General features: G+C 42.1%; 1 protein-coding gene and 1 gene segment (V, D, J or C); one reads left to right on the top strand and one right to left on the bottom strand.

Annotated features, from left to right (window-relative positions):
* The window catches only part of LOC102080905 (zinc finger protein 260), a 203771-nt gene that overhangs the window by 21440 nt on the left and 161158 nt on the right, over nucleotides 1–21173 (top strand). The window contains exon 2 of one of the 2 annotated variants that reach the window (XM_019347416.2): nucleotides 11337–11410. In XM_019347416.2, the coding sequence (XP_019202961.1) occupies nucleotides 11337–11410 (74 nt within the window). The remainder of the gene's footprint in view (nucleotides 1–11336; nucleotides 11411–21173) is intronic. The other variant, XM_019347417.2, reaches the window with a different exon arrangement.
* The window catches only part of LOC112842855 (T cell receptor alpha variable 3-like), a 37707-nt gene continuing 25037 nt past the window's right edge, over nucleotides 8504–21173 (bottom strand). The window contains 1 exon segment of the V gene segment in view: nucleotides 8504–8917. Within this exon segment, the coding sequence occupies nucleotides 8544–8917 (374 nt within the window).

The following is a 21173-nucleotide window of genomic DNA, read 5'->3' on the forward strand; positions in this document are numbered from 1 at the left end:
CACACACACACACACATAAAACATATTAAGGATTGTACATTAACATAAAACTGTTGTCAATATTCACCAGAGAAACACACACACATGAAGAGAGAGAGAGAGTATGCATTGTATGCAAACGGCTACCAAACAGCCATCATAATTCGTCATGCAATGAGAACAGGACAAATCAACAACTGACAATGACTAATTAATATTAAAATCTGTAACATAATGTATTGTTTGGAGTTTAGTGTGTTACTGTTACTATTTTTACCATTTCTTCTTGGAGCAACTGTAACCCACATAAGATGGCGGCGCGTGAACAACGCGAGGCTCAGTGTCTCTCCAGAATCTGCTATTTAGCGGTTTTTTATCTACTTTTAACCGGATTATTCATCCAGAATTGCTGTGCATTGCTGACTTACAGCAGACAAGAGATTCTGGACATCTGGACTCATAACTCCAACAGTTTTATCGCCGATCTCCGACTCATCCCAGAGATCTCCAGAACACCGGAGGCTGCCCACTCTCCCCGGCCGGGCGGAAGTGCACGCAGACGGCGCCGAGAACGTAAACAAAGGCGAGGTAGGCGCGGAGGGCTACGGGCTAAGCTAAAGCTAACACCACGTCGGCTGCCTTTACCCAGTATTTTCCTCGGCAATGTCCGTTCTCTGGCAAACAAAATGGATGAGATACGGCTCTCCATGACTAACAACAGACGGATTATGGACTCAAATGTCATGTTTTTCACCGAAACATGGTTGAACAACAGCTGCCCGGACAATACTATCGAGTTAGCAGGAGGCCACACACACCGAGCCGACAGGCTAGCAGATGACTCCGGCAAGACCAGAGGTGGAGGTTTGTGCATTTATATTAACAATGCTTGGTGCATGAACTCCACTACTACTGAGAGTCACTGCTCACCTAATGCGGAGTTTTTAATGGTCAAATGCAGACCTTATTATCTCCCCAGAGAGCTCACTTCGATCATACTCACTGCAGTGTATATCCCCCCCGACGCTAATGCTAGGTTGGCCATGAAAGAACTTTCTGCAGCCATTAACAAACACCAGAATAAACACCCCGAGGCTGCTTTTATTGTTGCTGGCGACTTCAACCACACCAACTTAAAGACAGTCCTCCCCAGATTCCACCAACATGTCTCCTGCCACACCAGAGGAGACAAGACTTTAGACCATGTTTATTCCAACTTGGCTGGAGCCTACAAAGCAACACCCCTCCCCCACATTGGACAATCGGACCATCTCTCCCTGTTCCTCACACCTAGGTATTCACCACTCATCCAACGTGTGAAACCTGCTGTGAGGACAATTAAAGTGTGGCCAGAGGGGACAGACGCAGTGCTCCAGGACAGATTTAAAAACACAGACTGGAATATGTTCACCCACACAGACCTGGACCAGTACACCTCATCTGTACTGGATTACATCTCCGAAACCACAGACAGTGTCACCACCCAGAAACGGATCACCATGTACCCCAACCAGAAGCCTTGGATGAACCGGGATGTTCGTCTCCTCCTGAAGGCCCGCAACACTGCTTTTAGGTCAGGAGATGCACACGCCTACAGTACAGCCAGGGCTAATCTAAAGAAGGGCATCAAAAAAGCCAAACACCATTACAAAAAGAAGGTAGAAGAACACTTCTCCAACTCCAAACCCCGACGCATGTGGCAAGGACTCCAGACCATTACAGACTACAGGACCACCAAACCCTCCCCCACATCCTCTGATGTCTCCTTCCTCAATGAGCTCAACAACTTTTATGCTCGTTTTGAGCGAGGGAACCCCACAACCAAAACAGACATGACGCCAGACCACCAACCTCTGACTCTCTCCCCCACCGATGTAGGAGCGGTGCTGAGCAGGATCAATGTCCACAAGGCTGCAGGTCCTGATGGCATCCCCGGGCGTGTTCTCAGAGCGTGTTCTGGGGAGCTTGCAGGAGTGCTCACAGACATATTCAACCTGTCCTTGGCCCACGCTGTGGTACCGGCCTGCTTCAAATCCACCTTCATCGTCCCGATACCCAAAAACTCCAACCCATCTAGCCTCAATGACTACCGCCCAGTAGCACTCACCCCCATCATCACTAAGTGCTTAGAGCAGCTGGTCTTAGCACACTTCAAATCCTGTCTCCCCCCAACCCTGGACCCCCACCAATTTGCATACCGCCAGAACAGGAGCACAGAGGATGCAGTCTCCATCGCACTGCACTCTGTCCTCTCACACCTGGACAACAACAACACCTACGCCAGAATGCTGTTTATAGACTTCAGTTCAGCATTCAATACAATCCACCCCTCACAACTCATCAGGAAACTGACAGACCTGGGCATCAGTTCCCTCATCTGCAAATGGTTACTGGACTTCCTGACCAACCGCCCTCAACATGTCCGACTGGATAACCGCTGCTCATCAACAATCACAATGAACACCGGTGTACCACAAGGCTGTGTGATGAGCCCTTTCCTCTACTCCCTCTTCACCCACGACTGCAGACCTGCTGATGGTTCCAACACCATCATTAAGTTTGCAGATGACACCATGGTGATTGGCCTCATCAGCGACAACGATGAGACCGCCTACAGGGAGGACGTGGATCGTCTGGCTGAGTGGTGCGACACAAACAACCTGCTGCTTAACACCGAGAAGACTAAGGAGCTCATCGTGGACTACAGGAGGAATGCTGACCCACATCCACCCATCCACATTAAGGGGACGGCTGTGGAGCGTGTGAGCAGCTTCAAGTTCCTGGGAGTCCACATCTCCGAGGATCTCACCTGGACAACCAACTGCTCCAAGCTGGTCAAGAAGGCTCACCAGCGCCTCTTCTTCTTGAGGACTCTGAGGAAGAACCACCTGTCCTCGGACATCCTGGTGAACTTCTATCGCTGCACCATCGAGAGCATCCTGACCAACTGTATAACAGTCTGGTACGGGAACTGCTCTGCCTCGGACCGGAAGGCGTTGCAGAGGGTCGTGAAAACTGCCCAGCGCATCGCCGGAGCACCACTTCCTGCCATAAAGGACATCTACAGGAAGCGGTGTCTGAAAAGGGCTGGGAAAATCATCAAAGACCCCAGTCACCCATCACATGGACTCTTCACCCTCCTGCCCTCTGGGAGGCGCTACAGGAGCCTCCGGACTAAGACCACCAGGTACCGGAACAGCTTCTTCCCCACAGCTGTCAGACTCCTGAACTCTGCCTCCTGACATCTGACCCACGTTAAACTCATGAACTGAACATACACACACCCACAACCACTAGCACTTTACCACTACTGTATAGTTCTGTGTAAATATCATTCTGTACATACGATAATTTTTAATCCTACAACTGTTTATAACTTGCATAGTTCACATTTCTGTATAACTGTATATCTCAGATTTCTGTATAGTTTTTATTTCATATTTATATCCTGTTCATAGCCTGTACATAGCTTGTACTCACTACAGCCTGTACATACTTATAGTTATAGAATATTCATAACATACTTCACACCGTGTACATGATAACATACCATAATAGACCCATTTCTGTAATATACTTACACATCTATATTATTGCTAATATATGTTGTAATATATCTATATCATGGCTAAAGCACTTCTGGATGGATGCAAACTGCATTTCGTTGCCCTGTACCTGTGACATGTGCAATGACAATAAAGTTGAATTCTATTCTATTCTATAATTTCCTTAGGGGTTAATAAAGTATTCTGATTCTGATTGTTTCAGGATGACCTGCCATTATCCAATCACACATCTGCTTACCTGTATCTTTGGCTCGTTTCTCCTCCTCCTCTTTTCTCTTTTTTCTAAACTGACCACCTGATGGCTTTAAACTTTTCTTGTCCATCTTCCATTGGTTTAAATTTTGCACTCCAGTATGAACACCCATCCCTCAACCCGAGGATCACCACAACATAACCTAATAGACCTACACCTTAGTTCACAGATTCACTTTGTCTAAGGTTTATTTCTGGGATTTCACACAACCCAGGATTCAAATCATGAATCCATAATGGGCTTGGATTTACAGCATTATGAATGAAATGTGCTCTATTTGGAAGCATCAAACTGTAAATTTTAAATTGTTATTGATCCCTTTACTCCTGGTCCTCAAGTGTATACTTATTTTCTTACTCTTCTTATATATATTGTTTGTTTATTTGCACTGCTGTAACTGGAGCCTCGTCGTCTTGTCTCTCTATATACTGGACTGTATGTAGCGGAGATGACAGTAACGTTTACTTTGACTTCAGCAGCGAGCAGGCGCACCGAGGGCTCTCGCGCTCACTTTTCGCGTATAGAATTTCGGAAAAAAAACATCGGTGCAAATTATAAGTCTGTATCATAATGTCTGGTGTGTTTTATTTTGTTTTATTTTGTGAGTTGGTTATTAGATGCTGCTCCAGCCAGCCAGAGAATCCCCCGCCGCCCCGCCCTCTCCTCCCTGTGCCACAAGCAGCAGGTGCACCTCGCAAACGGAGGGCGCCCTTACTCCCAGCAAATGGGCGATAGAAAATCGATCGGTGCCTATGATATTCCCAATATGCGCTGGCATGACGTTGGGGCAGCATGAGTACAAGCAATTTATTAATTAATTTATTTATTTATTTGCCGATGCCCGTGATGCCGCCCCCCACCACGATGCCAACACTTAATTGGTTTAGGTCTTATTTGTCATATAGAACTTTCTCTGTCAGCCTTCTCGGTTCCGAATCGTCTTCTGCTCCTCTGTCATGCGGCGTCCCACAGGGCTCAATTTTAGGGCCACTGCTCTTTTTACTGTATCTATTGCCTCTGGGTTCCATCCTTAGAAGGCATGGGATCTCATTTCATTGTTATGCCAATGACTGCCAAATTTATTTGCCACAAAAGCAGAAGGATGGCATCTCCATAAAACCTCTCTTGACATTAAAGCTTGGTTGGCTCTAAACTTTTTAAATTTCAACGAAAAGAAAACAGAAGTGTTGGTGTTTGGACCTAGTGGTCCCTGTGAGTCCTCCTCTGTTGTTTTAGGATCCCTGGAAGTCTATTTTAAACCTGTTGTTACTGACCTTGGTTTTAAGTTGGACAGTGATTTTAAATTGGACAACCAAATCAGAGCAGTGGTGAAGTCCAGTTTTTATCATTTAAGGCGAGAGTGAAATCTTATCTTTCTAGGCAGCACCTTGAAACAGTGATCCATGCTTTTATTTCTTCCCGCTTGGACGACTGTAACTCACTTTATGTGGGGGTCAGTCAGTCGTTGCTCTCACGTCTGCAGCTGGTTCAAAATGCGGCTGGACAACTCCTAACAGGAACTCTTTAAAGAGAGCATATAACCCCCGTGCTAGCCTCTCTGCACTGGCTGCCTGTGTCTTTTAGAGTTAATTTTAAAATTCTCATGTTTGTTTTTAAATGCCTTCACAGTCTTGCCCCGCCTTACCTCTCTGAGCTTCTTCATCCCCACATACCCTGTCGGTCTCTCAGGTCAGCTGATCAGCTGCTCCTGGAGGTACCGAGATCCAGGAGGAAGCTCAGAGGGGACAGGGCCTTCTCTATTGTGGCTCCAAAATTATGGAATAATTTGCCCTTGCACATTAGAGAGGCCCCTTCACTGTCCACTTTTAAATCGCGTCTTAAAACCCACTTTTTGGCTCCTTGGCTTTTAACCTCAGTGAGACTTAGTTTCTCTTTTAATTGAAGTAGTTATTTAATTAATGATTTCACTCATCTTTTATTTGGTTTTATTATTTATATCTCATGTAATTTTATTTTACAGTTCTAATGTACAGCACTTTGTGTCAGCTGTGGTTGTTTTAAAGTGCTTTATAAATAAAGGTGATGATGATGATGATGTCATTGTAGGGTCTTTACCTCACAGTGTTAAGCCCATTGAGGTGACTGTTTGGTGCTATATAAATAAATTTGTATTGAATACAACCATGTTACTCCCTCTACAGCACAGAGTTCCTGTTGCACACTGAGAAGAGGACATCAGAGATGAGCAGTATTGCAAAAAAGTAATTAGATTACTGTTACTTTCCCGTACCCATGCTGCATTACTAAACTGTGACTTTGTTTGTGAATGTGTCTCATGACAGTGACGTCTGTGGCAGCAACAGACGTGTGCAGATCAACATGGATAATATGGTGTGATGGAGAGAGTACGAACACGCAGCGTTTAAAGCGTGGAAGTAATCACATTACTTTGAGTTTGAGTCTGTAAAGAGTGACAGAAACATTAGCGTCCGCTGTACACTCTGTGTGGGCAGAAAACTTCCATGGGAGGAAGCAATTGAGCGTAAGAAGCTGCACTATGCCGACTTGGCAGCTGAGGCAGAGGACAGAGGCTGGAAGATCAAGGTGTGCCCAGTGGAAGTGCAGTGCAGGGGCTTTGTGGCCAGTACAACAGCAAAACTGCTTAGAGAGATTGGGATCAGAGGACAGGTGCAACGGCAGGCTATAAGAGAACTAGCTAACACTGCTGAGAGGACCAGTCACTGGCTATGGTTAAAAAGGACTGACATCACTTGGGCAGCTAAAGCACTCAGCTAACCACGAGAGAAAAGAAATATTCTGCTCTTCTTCCCTTTCCTGGGAGGCAGTGGGGAGGTAGAGAGTACAGCCCGATCCGGCAGGGAGGTGTGGGAAGCCAGATCGGACGCCTCCCTTCCGGCTCTCCTCTCTGCTCTCTCCTATCTTGTCCCTTTCGTCTTACTTCTCTCTATCAACTTTTCTATGCTTTTGAAGAAGTGAGGCTCCATAAATGCTAAAGAGGTAAGTATCATTTCTCAGTTGCAGTAGATAGAAATAGATAGAAAGTAAACTGTAGGAAACTAAACAAAAGAAAGAAGAGAAATAACAATTTAACATAAATCAGTGACACACTCGAGGGCCTGATCAACCCTGGCAGGGCCTCCTTGGATGAGGGTGTCTAGTGATAATGGCTGAAACACCTGATGAATTCAAGGTCCACTGCTGACGATGTGTCCCAAATTTTAATATGATAAGCTAGATCGATCTCTAATCCCTAAACCTAACCAAGGAAGAAAAATGGCAGATTAGCCTGAGTAAAAGACCGAAAGTTGAGGCACACAACGATGTGTGCTGCTGGCAAAATTTCTGGGCTGCCTTTCCTCATAACAGCCGTCCCTCAAGAGTCTCTCCATCTTAAGCAATGCATTATCAGGGACTGTAACATCTAGTCCTTTTAACTGAATCTACAGCAAAAAATTAAACTTCAAATCTGAGCGAGCAGCGAGCGTGCTGCCACGGGAATGTGACAATCACAGAGAGACTCCCGCATCCCCCCACTGACATGACCGCTGTGGGCAAACCTCCACCCGCCCCACTCCTGCTAAACAGGTGAAAATAGATTTAAGAGCGACAGGACTGAGTGCTGCTGAATCTTTGATTTTATTTATTTTTGCTGTTTTACTTGCATCTATTTGAAAGAGTGTAAACACAAAACTTTATTTTATTTTATTTGCTGGAATATTCAGAAAATAGGTTTAAATGTTAAACACATTTCTTCAAGTCAAAGAATTTAATTTTTGCTTGATGCAATGTGCATAAAGTTAAAAGATTAATACTAATAAAACAAATTTTAGAAAGAGACTTTTTCATTTGATTCAGTTTTATATGATGGATTATGGGCTAAAGGTCTATTTCTTTATTACGTACTGAGGTTATGTATCATGTTTTTTAAAAGTAACTAAGTAATAAGTAACTAATTACTTTTGAATATAAGTAATCAGTAAAGTAACAAGATTACTTTCTTTGAGAAGTAATCAGTAATTAGTAACTAATTACTATTTTCATGTAACTGGACCAACGTCTGAGTTATTATTTGCAAAACAGACTCCTTACAGGTCCTGAGCTGACAGCTTCATGATACCGGATTGCAAAGGGACTAAAATACATTGTTGTATAAACCTTGATGTCCCGAGGTCATTTGTTCAATGTTCTTTGACCCGTGGTTGTTGATCAATGGTCATGACAATTTGCATATTAATGATAAAGGAACTGACTTCACAGTCCGTTGTTCATTCAGTGGTGCTAGTTTCCGTAGTTGTGCAAATGTACTGTTTATAAAGTTGACGAAACCTACAGTCAGCTGAGACTGAAGAAGTCGCCTGGATGAGTGACGAATCGTTTCTCACACTGAAAACGTCCAGATGAACAGAATCAACTTTTTGGAACTTGGTGTCCCAGCTTTCAATCTGTACACAGACTGTTTGAAAAGTTCTTTCTTCAAGTGTTATTGTGAGAGTAAAACTGAAGCCACAAAAATTGATGCTCAACACGCTCAGTTTGCTAAATGTTTCATATCAGGCCAAGAAAAACTCTTTATGAGAAATACTTAAATAATAAATCACCAGAGTTTAGTTTCTGCTCTACTTTCTTACTTTAGACTCACAAAACTCACAACAGCACTTAATGATTTACAGTGGACTGAGTCACGTGTCACACTAGTGAAGTGGAATGAAAAGAAGGGTTTATATCCAACCAAAGCCCTGGGCTTTAACAGTGTGTGGCTCCCTCTAGTGGATGTTGTGGAGTATTCTGTTGTCTTTGCTCCAAAGGTTTTTGTACAGAGTTTCGGTGTTTCCTGTCACTGTGGGCCTCACAGCACAGTAGTACACAGCAGAGTCTGTCACTGCAGCAGAGGAGATCGTTATTTGTCTTTGATCATCAACGACTTTGAATGACACTCTGGAGAATTCTCGCTTCAATAAATCTCCATTTCCCAAATGAGAGATCAGGAACTCTGGTGGTTTTCCTGGATATTGTCGATACCAGAAGAAATAATCATTGACATTGGCTTGTCCAGAAAATCTGTAGGACAGAGTGAGAGTGTTTCCTTCTAAAGTGGACTCTTCATCCTTGACTGCAGTGAGCTGATCACAGCTGACACCTAAATGAAGAGATAAATGTTGTTAAAGACGATGTTAAACTGTGAGCGCCTGTTCCAGTGATTTCTAGCAAACAGATCCTTTAAAGACATTTCTTCTTCCTGCTTTAACCGACCTGTTAGTGTGATCAGAAACAAAGGAAAAATGAGCCAGTAATGCAGTGACAGCATCTTCCACACACTATCTGTTCTGTATGCTTTAGATATTGAATGTATCTGACAGTGGGAGTCCTTTTCTGCTCTGTGACAGTGTTGCTCCTCCTTCAGCCTCTTCCTCCTCTCATATCTCTGCATGTCCAGCTTCATCTTCATTTAGCTGCAGAAAGTTGCTGCTCATTGGGTCGATTTGGTGAATCTCACATTCAGACAGTTTGTTCATGCTGAAATGTCACGTTCACCTTAATGTGAGCACAATGTCTACTGTCTTTAATAGAGCAAATAATGTCAGGTGCTGCTACCAGATATTCATAATAATAAATTTGTTTTAATATTATTTATTTGAAGTGAAGTAGTAGTTATGTAGCAGACATTAGTAAATGTCTCTAAGGTTTTTTACACCAGGGGTCTCAAACTCGTGGCCCGGGGGCCACTTGCAGCCCACGTCACCCCTCCTTATATATATTGCAATTTGGCCCTTAAAGTGACTTTTTTGTTAGGGAGGATTTGTTTGTTGTTGAGTGCAATGTTAAAATAAGTTCTTTAAAAGCCAAAAATGATTTGATATGAAGCCAATATGAGCAAAGAGTACAAAGATGTTGAGGTGTGAGTTCAGTGAGAGAGTCAAAAACTAATGTGTACTCTTATGTCTGCATTTTTATTTTGTTAAATACAAACAAAATGATAGCAGAAGTGCTGCCACGTGTCTGAACAGAAAGAGAGGACCGATGTGTTTATTTGGTAGATCAATGAAGGCTGCAGTTAGTGAAGAGTGGGAAAAAGAAATGTGTGTTCATGTTTGCTGTTTTGTCTTATAGAATATTTGAAATTTAAAAAAACAAACAGAACACTACATTTTCAGAAATAGTTGTGGATGTTTGTTTGTGTGTTTTTGTACTACTTGATCACTAAAGTAACCCTCCAATGAGATGACAGTGCCAGCAGTGGCCCACAGCTCATTTAAGTTTGAGACCCCTGGTCTACAGTGTGCAGCATTAAACATGACAGAAAATCTGATAAATAAATTGATTTTTTAATATAAGGAAATATTTTAGTAAGCAGTCTCTGTTGAAGTAAAAAAATTGACTTTTTCGCTGTCACCACAGTTTCTAGTGGAAGTAGCTGATATAGTCATGCATCGTGTGCCATGTCATGATCCAGAATGGCGGCTACATCACTGCATTAGCTATAAACACCTGTGAAGTAGCCCACCTGGGAGGGTTGGGGTTAGCAGTATCTGTCTCATGAAATCAGCTAATCCAGGTACATGTGTGTGGTTTATTAGGTGTGTGCACACAGAAGGAGGACAGGGAGCACACATGCTTTTCTGTAAACTCAGCCATTTAGTGCAATAACATTCATCCACCCTTCACTGTCATGAAGTATACTCACTCTACGTTTGGGAATTTATGATTTTGACTAAAAACAATACTAGCTTTACCTCATGTCATTTTCTTTAGCCTACATTTTTCAGTGTTTGCTCCCTTGAATATACCACCAGTAAGAAAAGTGAAGGTTGATTGTACCACATAATATTGATTATATGCTATCATAGCGAGAAAAACAGTTTTCACTTACCTTGATTACAGGTACCTGAAAGGGTTTGAGTTTGTGTCACAGTAGGGTAACACCCTGATACAAGTCACCAGAAACTATTTTAAGCCGCTGGCAGGGAGACACGTCTGGCTTCTGTCTGCCTACTTTTGAGTAGGCAGGCTAACTCAGGCTCCTTCCCCACCAGAGAGGTGACATTCCATGTTCCAATTGCCAGTCTTGGTAGCCAGGGATCGGTCCACCAGGGCTTCCGCTCCGCTCCTAGAGGTTGGGTGCATATATTGCACCCACCCTTACGCCACCTCCTGCAGGTGGTGGGCCTGCAGGACGATGGGCCCATGTCCCGTTTTCAGTCTGGGCCCGGCTGGGCCCCATGGACTAAGGCCCGGTCACCAGACGCTTGCCCATGAACACCCTTCCCCATGCCTGGCTTCAGGGCAGGGCTCTGGTAACCCTATCCAAGGAAGGGTGAACTGTTCCCTTGATCTTACACTCATAGGGGTCTTCTGAATCTCTCTTTGTCTGGTCCCTTACCCTGGACCAATTTGCCATATGAGACCCTACCAGGGGGAAAAAACCCCCAGACAACACAACACACAAACCCCTCCACCACGATAAGGTAGCGATTTGCAGCACTGACAACAAGTGGAAACCTTTTGTGCATTTCAGAGAATCATGTTCAGTTCACTTTTGATTTTGTTGTCTCCTTTAGTCCCTCCAGACATCCCGCAGCAGCCTGTCTGTAAGGAGGAGGAGGTTCTCATTGAGCTGCAGCTCTGTGACCAGGAGAGGAGCTCCAGTCTGGGCCAGGAAGAGCCAGAACCTCCACAGATTAAAGAGGAACAGGGGGAACTCTGCAGGAGTGAGGAGGGAGAGGAGCTTGGATTGAAGGAGGAGACTGATACCTTAATGGTGCCTGCTGCTAATGAGGAAAGAGACCACAGTGAATCAGAAGGAGGCTCTGCTGTAGCTGAGAGCCAGGATCAGGAAGAAAACAGGAGTGCAGATCCAGGATCAACTGGAAATAAAAATGAAAGTCAAGAGTTTCCTCCCAGATCAGGGAGTCAGTATAATTTTGACACAGCTAAAAAGTTTTTAAAATGTGATGTTTGTGGAAAACGCTTTAAAGATAATTATGAAATGAAACGACATTACAGAATCCACACAGGTGAGAAACCGTATTCTTGTGAAATGTGTGGGCATCGTTTTAGTCAGAAGAGTACTTTGACTGTCCACATGAGAATCCACACAAGTGAGAAGCCGTATCCATGTCAAACATGTGGAAAAATGTTTACACGCAGTAGTCGTTTGCTGGAGCACGTAAGGTTTCACATAGGTGAGAAACCATATCCTTGTAAAATGTGCGGGAAAATGTTCACACGTAGTAGTTACTTGTCGGTGCACATAAGAACGCACACAGGAGAGAAACCGCATCATTGTAAAACATGTGGGGAAATGTTCACCTATAGTAGTCAGCTCTTGCGCCACATTCAATTCAATTCAATTCAATTTTATTTATATAGCGCCAAATCACAACAAAAGTCGCCTCACGGCGCTTTATATTGTACAATAGATCGCACAATAATAAATACAGAGAAAAACCCAACAATCATATGACCCCCTATGAGCAAGCACTTTGGCGACGGTGGGAAGGAAAAACTCCCTTTTAACAGGAAGAAACCTCTGGCAGAACCAGGCTCAGGGAGGGGCGGGGCCATCTGCTGCGACCGGTTGGGGTGAGAGAAGGAAAACAGGATAAAGACATGCTGTAGAAGAGAGACAGAGGTTAATAACAGATATGATTCGATGCAGAGAGGTCTATTAACACATACTGAGTGAGAAAGGTGACTGGAAAGGAAAAACTCATCATGGGAATCCCCGGCAGCCTACGTCTATTGCAGCATAACTAAGGGAGGATTCAGGGTCACCTGGTCCAGCCCTAACTATATGCTTTAGCAAAAAGGAAAATTTTAAGCCTAATCTTGAAAGTAGAGATAGTGTCTGTCTCCCGAATCCAAACTGGAAGCTGGTTCCACAGAAGAGGGGCCTGAAAACTGAAGGCTCTCCCTCCCATTCTACTTTTAAATACTCTAGGAACAATAAGTAGGCCTGCAGTGTGAGAGCGAAGTGCTCTAATAGGGTGATATGGTACTACAAGGTCATTAAGATAAGATGGGGCCTGATTATTTAAGACCTTGTATGTGAGGAGCAGGATTTTGAATTCAATTCTGGATTTAACAGGAAGCCAATGAAGGGAAGCCAAAACAGGAGAAATATGCTCTCTCTTTCTGGTCCCTGTCAGGACTCTTGCTGCAGCATTTTGGATCAGCTGAAGGCTTTTCAGGGAGTTTTTAGGACATCCTGATAATAAAGAATTACAGTAGTCCAGCCTGGAAGTAATAAATGCATGGACTAGTTTTTCAGCGTCACTCTGAGACAGGATATTTCAAATTTTAGAGATGTTGCACAAATGGAAGAAAGCAGTCTTACATATTTGTTTAATATGTGCGTTGAAGGACATGTCCTGGTCAAAAATGACTCCAAGGTTCCTCACAGCATTACTGGAGGCCAAGGTAATGCCATCCAGAGTAAGAATCTGCTTAGATACCATATTTCTAAGATTTTCAGGGCCGAGTACAATAACCTCAGTTTGATCTGAATTAAGAAGCAGAAAGTTAGCGGCCATCCAGGTCATTATCTCTTTAAGACATTCCTGCAGTTTCACTAATTGGTGTGTGTTATCTGGCTTCATGGACAGATAGAGCTGCGTGTCATCTGCATAGCAGTGAAAATTTATGCTATGTCTTCTAATGATGCTGCCTAGGGGAAGCATGTATGATGTAAATAGAATTGGTCCTAGCACTGAACCCTGTGGAACTCCATAATTGACCTTAGTGTGTGAAGAGGACTCTCCATTTACATGTACAAATTGGAGTCTATTAGATAGATATGATACAAACCACTGCAGTGCAGTACCTGTAATACCTACAGCATGTTCTAATCGCTCTAATAGGATATTATGATCAACAGTATCGAATGCAGCACTGAGGTCTAGCAGGACAAGCAGAGAGATGAGTCCACTGTCAGAGGCCATAAGAAGATCATTTGTAACCTTCACTAAAGCTGTTTCTGTGCTGTGATGAGCTCTGAAACCTGACTGAAACTCTTCAAATAAGCCATTCCTCTGGAGATGATCTGTTAGCTGTTTGACAACTACTCTTTCAAGGATTTTTGATATGAAAGGAAGGTTGGAGATTGGCCTATAATTAGCTAAGACTGCTGGGTCTAGAGATGCTTTTTAAGTAAAGGTTTAACTACAGCCAGCTTGAAGGCCTGTGGTACATAGCCGATTATTAGAGATAGGTTGATCATATTTAAGATTGAAGCATTAATTAATGGCAGGACTTCTTTGAGCAGTTTTGTAGGAATGGGGTCTAAAAGACACGTTGATGGTTTGGAGGAAGTAATTATTGAAGTTAACTCAGAAAGATCAATTGGAGAAAAAGAGTCTAACTTAACATCAATGGTACTAAAAGTAGCTGTAGATAATATTACATCTGTGGGATGATTATTGGTAATTTTTTCTCTAATGATAAGAATTTTATTTGTGAAGAAGTTCATGAAGTCATTACTAGTTAACGTTAAAGGGATTGTTGGCTCAGTAGAGCTCTGACTGTTTGTCAGCCTGGCTACAGTGCTGAAGAGAAACCTGGGGTTGTTCTTATTTTCTTCAATCAGTGACGAATAGTAAGATGTTCTGGCTTTGCGGAGGGCTTTCTTATAAAGCAGCAAACTATTTCTCCAGGCTAAATGATGATCCTCTAAATTTGTGACACACCATTTCCTCTCCAGCTTATGAGTTATCTGCTTTAGGCTACGTGTTTGAGAATTATACCACGGAGTCAGGTACTTCGGATTTGAGGCCTTAGTTTTCACAGGAGCTACAGTATCCAGAGTCGTACGTAGTGAGAAGGTAAAATTATTAACAAGATAATCGACCTCTGTTGGAGTAGCGTTCAGATAGCTGCTCTGCTCTATGTTGGTACAGAGCATTGAAGATGATAACAGTGGGTGGATTATATTCTTAAACTTAGTTACAGCACTTTCAGAAAGACATCTACTGTGATAAAGTCTACTCTCCACTGCTGTGTAATCAATTATTGTAAATGTAAATGTTATCAGGAAATGATCAGACAGCAGAGGGTTTTCAGGAAACACTGTTAAATGTTCAGTTTCTATGCCATATGTTAAAACAAGATCTAGAGTGTGATTAAAGTGGTGGGTGGGTTCTTTTACATTTTGAGAGAAGCCAATTGAGTCTAATAACAGATTAAATGCCATGTTGAGGCTGTCATTTTTAGTATCTACATGGATGTTAAAATCACCCACAATAATTATTTTATCTGAGCTGAGCACTAAATCAGATAAAAAGTCTGAGAAATCAGAGAGAAACTCTGTGTAAGGCCCAGGTGGACAATAGATGATAACAAGTAAGACTGGTTTCTGAGTTTTACAGCTGGGGTGGACGAGGCTAAGCATCAGGCTTTCAAATGAATTAAAAGTCTGTCTTGGTCTTTCGTTAATTAATAGGCTGGTGTGAAAATTGCTGCCACACCGCCCCCTCGGCCTGTGCTTCGAGGTTTCTGGTAGTTAGAATGACTCGGGGGTGTTGATTCATTTAAACTAACATACTCATCCTGCTGCAACCAGGTTTCTGTAAGGCAGAGTAAATCGATTTGTTGATCAATTATTAAGTCATGTACTAACAGAGACTTGGAGGAGAGAGACCTAATATTTAATAATCCACATTTCACTGTTTTACTCTTTGGTTCAGATGTGGATACTGTATTGTTCTTTCTTTGTGATTTTTTATGTTTAAGTTGTTTGTTGCTGGCTTTTAGTTTGTTTTTTGTCTTTTTGGGAGCTGACACAGTCTCAATGGAGATGGGTTTTTGGGGGGGTAGCAGGAGGAGAGAAGCTGCAGAGAGGCGTGTAAGACTGCAACTCTGCTTCCTGGTCCCAACTCTGGATAGTCATATTTTGGGGGGACATGAGAACTCACACAGCTGAGAAGTCTTAGGGTATGTTGGAACTAGAGATGCACGCACTAAATAATTTTTTGGCCATTTCAGATTTTTCTCTGGGTTTCCTGCTGGCACTGATTTTTGATAATTGGTGTTTAACTGAGAGCATATAGAAACACCAATCAATGGTTTCCTCTGAACTCTGGATAGATTCGATTGATGAAGGTGATTTGTTAGGTTTGTAGCTACAAATTCAATTCAATTCAATTCAATTCAATTTTATTTATATAGCGCCAAATCACAACAAAAGTCGCCTCAAGGCGCTTTATATTGTACAGTAGATAGCACAATAATAAATACAGAGAAAAACCCAACAATCATATGACCCCCTATGAGCAAGCACTTTGGCGACAGTGGGAAGGAAAAACTCCCTTTTAACAGGAAGAAACCTCCGGCAGAACCAGGCTCAGGGAGGGGCGGCCATCTGCTGCGACCGGTTGGGGTGAAAGAAGGAAAACAGGATGAAAGACATGCTGTGGAAGAGAGACAGAGATTAATAACAGATATGATTCAATGCAGAGAGGTCTATTAGCACATAGTGAGTGAGAAAGGTGACTGGAAGGGAAAAACTCAATGCATCATGGGAATCCCCGGCAGCCTACGTCTATTGCAGCATAACTAAGGGAGGATTCAGGGTCACCTGGTCCAGCCCTAACTATATGCTTTAGCAAAAAGGAAAGTTTTAAGCCTAATCTTGAAAGTAGAGATAGTGTCTGTCTCCCGAATCCAAACTGGAAGCTGGTTCCACAGAAGAGGGGCCTGAAAACTGAAGGCTCTGCCTCCCATTCTACTTTTAAATACTCTAGGACAACAAGTAGGCCTGCAGTGCAAGAGCGAAGTGCTCTAATAGGGTGATATGGTACTACAAGGTCATTAAGATAAGATGGGGCCTGATTATTTAAGACCTTGTATGTGAGGAGCAGGATTTTGAATTCAATTCTGGATTTAACAGGAAGCCAATGAAGGGAAGCCAAAGCAGGAGAAATATGCTCTCTCTTTCTAGTCCCTGTCAGTACCCTTGCTGCAGCATTTTGGATTAGCTGAAGGCTTTTCAGCGAGTTTTTAGGACATCCTGATAATAAAGAATTACAGTAGTCCAGCCTGGAAGTAATAAATGCATGAACTAGTTTTTCAGCATCACTCTGAGACAGGATATTTCTAATTTTAGAGATGTTGCGCAAATGGAAGAAAGCAGTCTTACATATTTGTTTAATATGTGCGTTGAAGGACATGTCCTGGTCAAAAATGACTCCAAGGTTCCTCACAGCATTACTGGAGGCCAAGGTAATGCCATCCAGAGTAAGAATCTGCTTAGATACCATATTTCTAAGATTTTCAGGGCCGAGTACAATAACCTCAGTTTTATCTGAATTAAGAAGCAGAAAGTTAGCGGCCATCCAGGTCTTTATGTCTTTAAGACATTCCTGCAGTTTAACTAATTGGTGTGTGTTACCTGGCTTCATGGATAGATAGAGCTGCGTGTCATCTGCATAGCAGTGAAAATTTATGCTATGTCTTCTAATGATGCTGCCTAAGGGAAGCATGTATAATGTAAATAGAATTGGTCCTAGCACTGAACCCTGTGGAACTCCATAATTGACCTTAGTGTGTGAAGAGGACTCTCCATTTACATGTACAAATTGGAGTCTATTAGATAGATATGATACAAACCACTGCAGTGCAGTACCTGTAATACCTACAGCATGTTCTAATCGCTCTAATAGGATATTATGGTCAACAGTATCAAACGCAGCACTGAGGTCTAGCAGGACAAGCACAGAGATGAGTCCACTGTCAGAGGCCATAAGAAGATCATTTGTAACCTTCACTAAAGCTGTTTCTGTGCTGTGCTGAGCTCTGAAACCTGACTGAAACTCTTCAAATAAGCCATTCCTCTGCAGATGATCTGTTAGCTGTTTGACAACTACTCTTTCAAGGATGTTTGATATGAAAGGAAGGTTGGAGATTGGCCTATAATTAGCTAAGACAGCTGGGTCTAGAGATGCTTTTTAAGTAAAGGTTTAACTACAGCCACCTTGAAGGCCTGTGGTACATAGCCGATTATTAGAGATAGGTTGATCATATTTAAGATTGAAGCATTAATTAATGGCAGGACTTCTTTGAGCAGTTTTGTAGGAATGGGGTCTAAAAGACACGTTGATGGTTTGGAGGAATTAATTATTGAAGTTAACTCAGAAAGATCAATTGGAGAAAAAGAGTCTAACTTAACATTGATGGTACTAAAAGTAGCTGTAGATAATGTTACATCTGTGGGATGATTATTGGTAATTTTTTCTCTAATGATAAAAATTTTATTTGTGAAGAAGTTCATGAAGTCATTACTAGTTAACGTTAAAGGGATTGTTGGCTCAGTAGAGCTCTGACTTTTTGTCAGCCTGGCTACAGTGCTGAAGAGAAACCTGGGGTTGTTCTTATTTTCTTCAATCAGTGACGAATAGTAAGATGTTCTGGCTTTGCGGAGGGCTTTCTTATAAAGCAGCAAACTATTTCTCCAGGCTAAATGATGATCCTCTAAATTTGTGACACGCCATTTCCTCTCCAGCTTACGAGTTATCTGCTTTAGGCTACGTGTTTGAGAATTATACCACGGAGTCAGGTACTTTGGATTTGAGGCCTTAGTTTTCACAGGAGCTACAGTATCCAGAGTCGTACGTAGTGAGGAGGTAAAATTATTAACAAGATAATCGACCTCTGTTGGAGTAGCGTTCAGATAGCTGCTCTGCTCTATGTTGGTACAGGGCATTGAAGATGATAACAGTGGGTGGATTATATTCTTAAACTTAGTTACAGCACTTTCAGAAAGACATCTACTTTGATAAAGTCTACTCTCCACTGCTGTGTAATCAATTATTGTAAATGTAAATGTTATCAGGAAATGATCAGACAGCAGAGGGTTTTCAGGAAACACTGTTAAATGTTCAGTTTCTATGCCATATGTTAAAACAAGATCTAGAGTGTGATTAAAGTGGTGGGTGGGTTCTTTTACATTTTGAGAGAAGCCAATTGAGTCTAATAACAGATTAAATGCCATGTTGAGGCTGTCATTTTTAGCATCTACATGGATGTTAAAATCACCCACAATAATTATTTTATCTGAGCTGAGCACTAAATCAGATAAAAAGTCTGAGAAATCAGAGAGAAACTCTGTGTAAGGCCCAGGTGGACGATAGATAATAACAAGTAAGACTGGTTTCTGAGTTTTACAGCTGGGGTGGACGAGGCTAAGCATCAGGCTTTCAAATGAATTAAAAGTCTGTCTTGGTCTTTCGTTAATTAATAGGCTGGTGTGAAAAATTGCTGCCACACCGCCCCCTCGGCCTGTGCTTCGAGATTTCTGGTAGTTAGAATGACTCGGGGGTGTTGATTCATTTAAACTAACATAATCATCCTGCTGCAACCAGGTTTCTGTAAGGCAGAGTAAATCGATTTGTTGATCAATTATTAAATCATGTACTAACAGAGACTTGGAGGAGAGAGACCTAATATTTAATAATCCACATTTCACTGTTTTACTCTTTGGTTCAGATGTGGATACTGTATTGTTCTTTCTTTGTGATTTTTTATGTTTAAGTTGTTTATTGCTGGTTTTTGGTTTGTTTTTTGTCTTTTTGGGAGCTGACACAGTCTCAATGGAGATGGGTTTTTGGGGGGGTAGCAGACGTTGTTTTATGTTTTATGTGGGTCCAGACTGAGATATTATGGTACACAGTGGGAGGTAAATAACTGACAGCTGTTACTTTATTAGTGTCTTATGGTGTGAAATAACATGTATGAGCTGTTTGGTTTTAAATAAATAGCAGATGTTGAAGCTGTTATATATTTGTATATTTTTATTGCACTATTTGTTTCACTGCTGTTTTTCATTTCATTACGTCTCTTTTTTTTGGGGGGGGGGGGGGGGGGGTGATTAAAAAGTCAAGATAGGATATGGAAACCTCAGGTTGTATAGGTAGGGTAAGCAGGTATAGGACCAGCATGCACTGGTTGGTTGGTTTTGTTTTTAAATACCTGCACAGGAGGGGCAGCAAAAAGAAAAAGTCTGCATGAAGGGATGAGGTGACTCAAGACCACACTGCTGTACCTGCAGAGGTGTTTGGAGACCTCTGCTCTCTGAGCCAAGTAGCCACACGAGGCCACAGCCTGAGGGAAAGATTTTTTTCCTTCTTTGTGGGGACCTCTCAGAGCTGAGGACAGCTGCCTTTGAGCTTATCTGTTATCCAACGAGGCTCACGGTAGTTTTAAGTAGTGAGGGATAAGATAAACTAGGGGTAAATGGAAATAATGGTGGGCTTGGTGATAAGGATGATAAAGATAGTTATGCAAAATAACGTATCATGATAAAAATATGACATCGTCAATATAAGTTTTTTAGAAATACTGACAGAAACTGACTAACTCATTTTACACCACATGACACATGCAGCCCACTTTGATGTTAAGTAGGCAGGACTGGTGAATTTTTCTGTCAGTGTAAATAAGTTACATGAAGAAAAAGCAGAAAAAAAATCTGTCAGCACGACTCTTTAAACTGTGAGAAATACAACGACAGAAGAAGTTCTGGGAGCTCATTGCCCAGACTGTCCAGTTTTTTTTTTTTTTTTACTGTAGTTGTAAAAAATCTAAAACTTCTATAGCAGAAAGTGAAAAAGATAAACTTTTCTGTTTCTCACAAAGTCACAGAGCTTTTCTTAGAGACACAGCTGAGCACTTTGTAGTTTGGCATCATTTGTGAAAGCTGAAATTTCTTCTGTATTGAAAAGCAAAAATGAGGCTTTCTTGTCAGAAGCCATTTTTGGGAATAAACAAAAACAGCGGCCGACAGCAGCATACACAATGGTAGACTGGTGTGTAATAAGCAAGCACATAATGCAGAAAACAGAGAGATTTTTGATAGTCTCAAAGCAGAAAGAGAGAGAATCATGGTGGAAGCAAAACAGCCAAAGAAAGAGTGAATTCATGAAAATGTTTTTCAAATGTGAAGCACAGTTTTGGTCTTCTTTCATGCTGGTTCAGTGAATGTTGGTCTAATCATCTGAATCAGTGAGATGTCTGGTTTCAGCACGGGCAGCGTGTCCGTGTTCCTGCTGCCGGGTGAACGATCTACTCATTATGTTTACATCTCTTTGTTGAATCTGTTTATCTGCTCTTTAATCGTTTGCTGTTAAAGCTGTTTGGTGGTCGTTGAAACTGTTTTATGAGCTTTTAGCTGAGATTCTGACGTTTCCGTGGATACCACACGTCTTTGTATAAACAACACATCTGGTGGTACATCCTGTTAAACCACATGTTCCCTCTCTCTGCTCTCATCAAACAAGTTAAGAATTACAAGTTATATTTATAAATGGCTTCAAGTCCACATTCAGGACTGTGAGACTCATTTAGACACTCAAACACTGAGCAAGCTGAGCTTTGACATCCCTGATTTAGACTTAAGATGTAACGGA

The sequence above is a fragment of the Oreochromis niloticus genome, linkage group LG18 (assembly GCF_001858045.2).
Source record: "Oreochromis niloticus isolate F11D_XX linkage group LG18, O_niloticus_UMD_NMBU, whole genome shotgun sequence".
Lineage (NCBI taxonomy): Eukaryota > Metazoa > Chordata > Actinopteri > Cichliformes > Cichlidae > Oreochromis > Oreochromis niloticus.